This window comes from Tupaia chinensis, unplaced genomic scaffold (genome assembly GCF_000334495.1).
Source record: "Tupaia chinensis unplaced genomic scaffold, TupChi_1.0 Scaffold140874_1, whole genome shotgun sequence".
Classification (NCBI taxonomy): Eukaryota; Metazoa; Chordata; class Mammalia; order Scandentia; family Tupaiidae; genus Tupaia; species Tupaia belangeri.
In genome coordinates, this window is record NW_006200742.1 from 1,422,288 (window position 1) to 1,424,056 (window position 1,769).

A 1,769-nucleotide genomic window follows, 5' to 3' on the forward strand; every position below is an offset into this window, starting at 1 on the left:
TTTTTTGTAGTTATCACTGATTGCATTGATCTATCAGGTGATGTGATCCACACTGACTTATGTTTAGTTCACTCAGTGATACGTACTAAGTGATCAATAATAAAAAGCAAAGAAAGAGCAAACTGTAAATCATATAGTAAATTCAGTTGTTTCTTTTCCACTTAGTCCATGCCAATATTTTTACAAAATCCTGCAATATGATCACAGTACAGCAGACCAGCAGTAAGATAATGTGACTTCCAGAGCCTGAGAATTGTGATATTGATGTGTGTTGACTCTCAGTGTCTTTATTTTGGAATTTTTAGAAAAGTACAGAATTTAGTCACTCCACTTATTTTTTTTTTTTTTCTTTTCAGGTCTGGTACATGGACAGTTACACTAACAATAAAATCGTTCGTGAGTATAAATCAATTGCAGACTTTGTCAGTGGGGCCGAATCAAGGACATATAACCTTCCTTTCAAGTGGGCAGGAACTAACCATGTTGTCTACAATGGCTCACTTTATTTTAACAAATACCAGAGTAATATTATCATCAAGTACAGCTTTGATATGGGGAGAGTGCTTGCCCAACGAAGCCTGGAGTATGCTGGTTTTCACAACGTTTACCCCTACACCTGGGGTGGATTCTCTGACATCGACCTAATGGCTGATGAAATTGGGCTGTGGGCTGTGTATGCAACCAACCAGAATGCGGGCAATATTGTCATCAGCCAGCTTAATCAAGATACCTTGGAAGTGATGAAGAGCTGGAACACTGGCTACCCCAAGAGAAGTGCGGGGGAATCTTTCATGATTTGTGGGACTCTGTATGTCACCAACTCCCACTTAACTGGAGCCAAGGTGTATTATTCCTACTCCACCAAAACTTCCACATATGAGTATACAGACATTCCCTTCCATAACCAATACTTTCACATCTCCATGCTTGACTACAATGCAAGAGATAGAGCGCTTTATGCCTGGAACAATGGCCACCAGGTCCTGTTCAATGTTACTCTTTTCCACATCATTAAGACTGAGGATGACACATAGGCAAATGTGAATTATTTGTTTTCATTGAGCTAAACAGTGTCATTTGTGATCAATTCTATAGAACCCCCTTCTGCTTTTTCTTTATTATAACTTGTCATCATTTCTCCAAAGCAAAGCATTTTTTATTGTAAACTTGATGTCTCAAAAAACAGCTGAACCTAAGTTAATGTGTTGGAAACACATATCTCAACTCCTAAATTTACAAAGCCTATCATATCCTTGTCATGAAAAGCACTAAAAAAGAGTTTAAGTGGCTAAAGTCATAGTTTTGCAAAAGATTAATGATCTGCCTTATATTAGAGTCAGAGACTAATGGTGGCTTAAATGCATGAATGTCTATTTTTTTTTTAAGCTGTCTTATTTTTAATTGTCTTTCTGTCTTTTGCTCCACATCAGAAAATATTTTGGTAGGGATTAAAAAAGAAAAAGGAATCCCTTCATTTATTTATAAAAAATGATTAAAAGAGTTCATTTATATGGAAAAATAAATATTAATCATTTTGCTGTTAACACAATTCTCTGATGCGGTGCTGTACAGTCATTTTTAAATCTCTTGCTAACATTTTATTGGCAATATGTATTTCTACCATTGTAACCACCATTGTGCAATTGTATCTCTTCACTTCTGTGAAAGTAAGTAATATTTTTTATAAAATACACTGAAACTGACTCTCAGTAATTATTTGACTCAATTTGCAAGGATTGTCAAGAAGAATCTTCTTGGCTTACCCCTTT

At 35.7% G+C, this 1,769-nt stretch overlaps 1 protein-coding gene across 1 annotated transcript in view; it reads left to right on the forward strand.

Moving 5' to 3' along the window:
- OLFM3 (olfactomedin 3) overlaps positions 1-1,414 on the forward strand; it is a 48,568-nt gene extending 47,154 nt beyond the window's left edge. Inside the window, exon 7 of the mRNA XM_006162843.3 lies at positions 357-1,414. Within this exon, the coding sequence (XP_006162905.1) occupies positions 357-1,034 (678 nt within the window). The 3' untranslated portion in view covers positions 1,035-1,414. The remainder of the gene's footprint in view (positions 1-356) is intronic.
- The last annotated feature ends 355 nt before the right edge of the window (positions 1,415-1,769 follow it).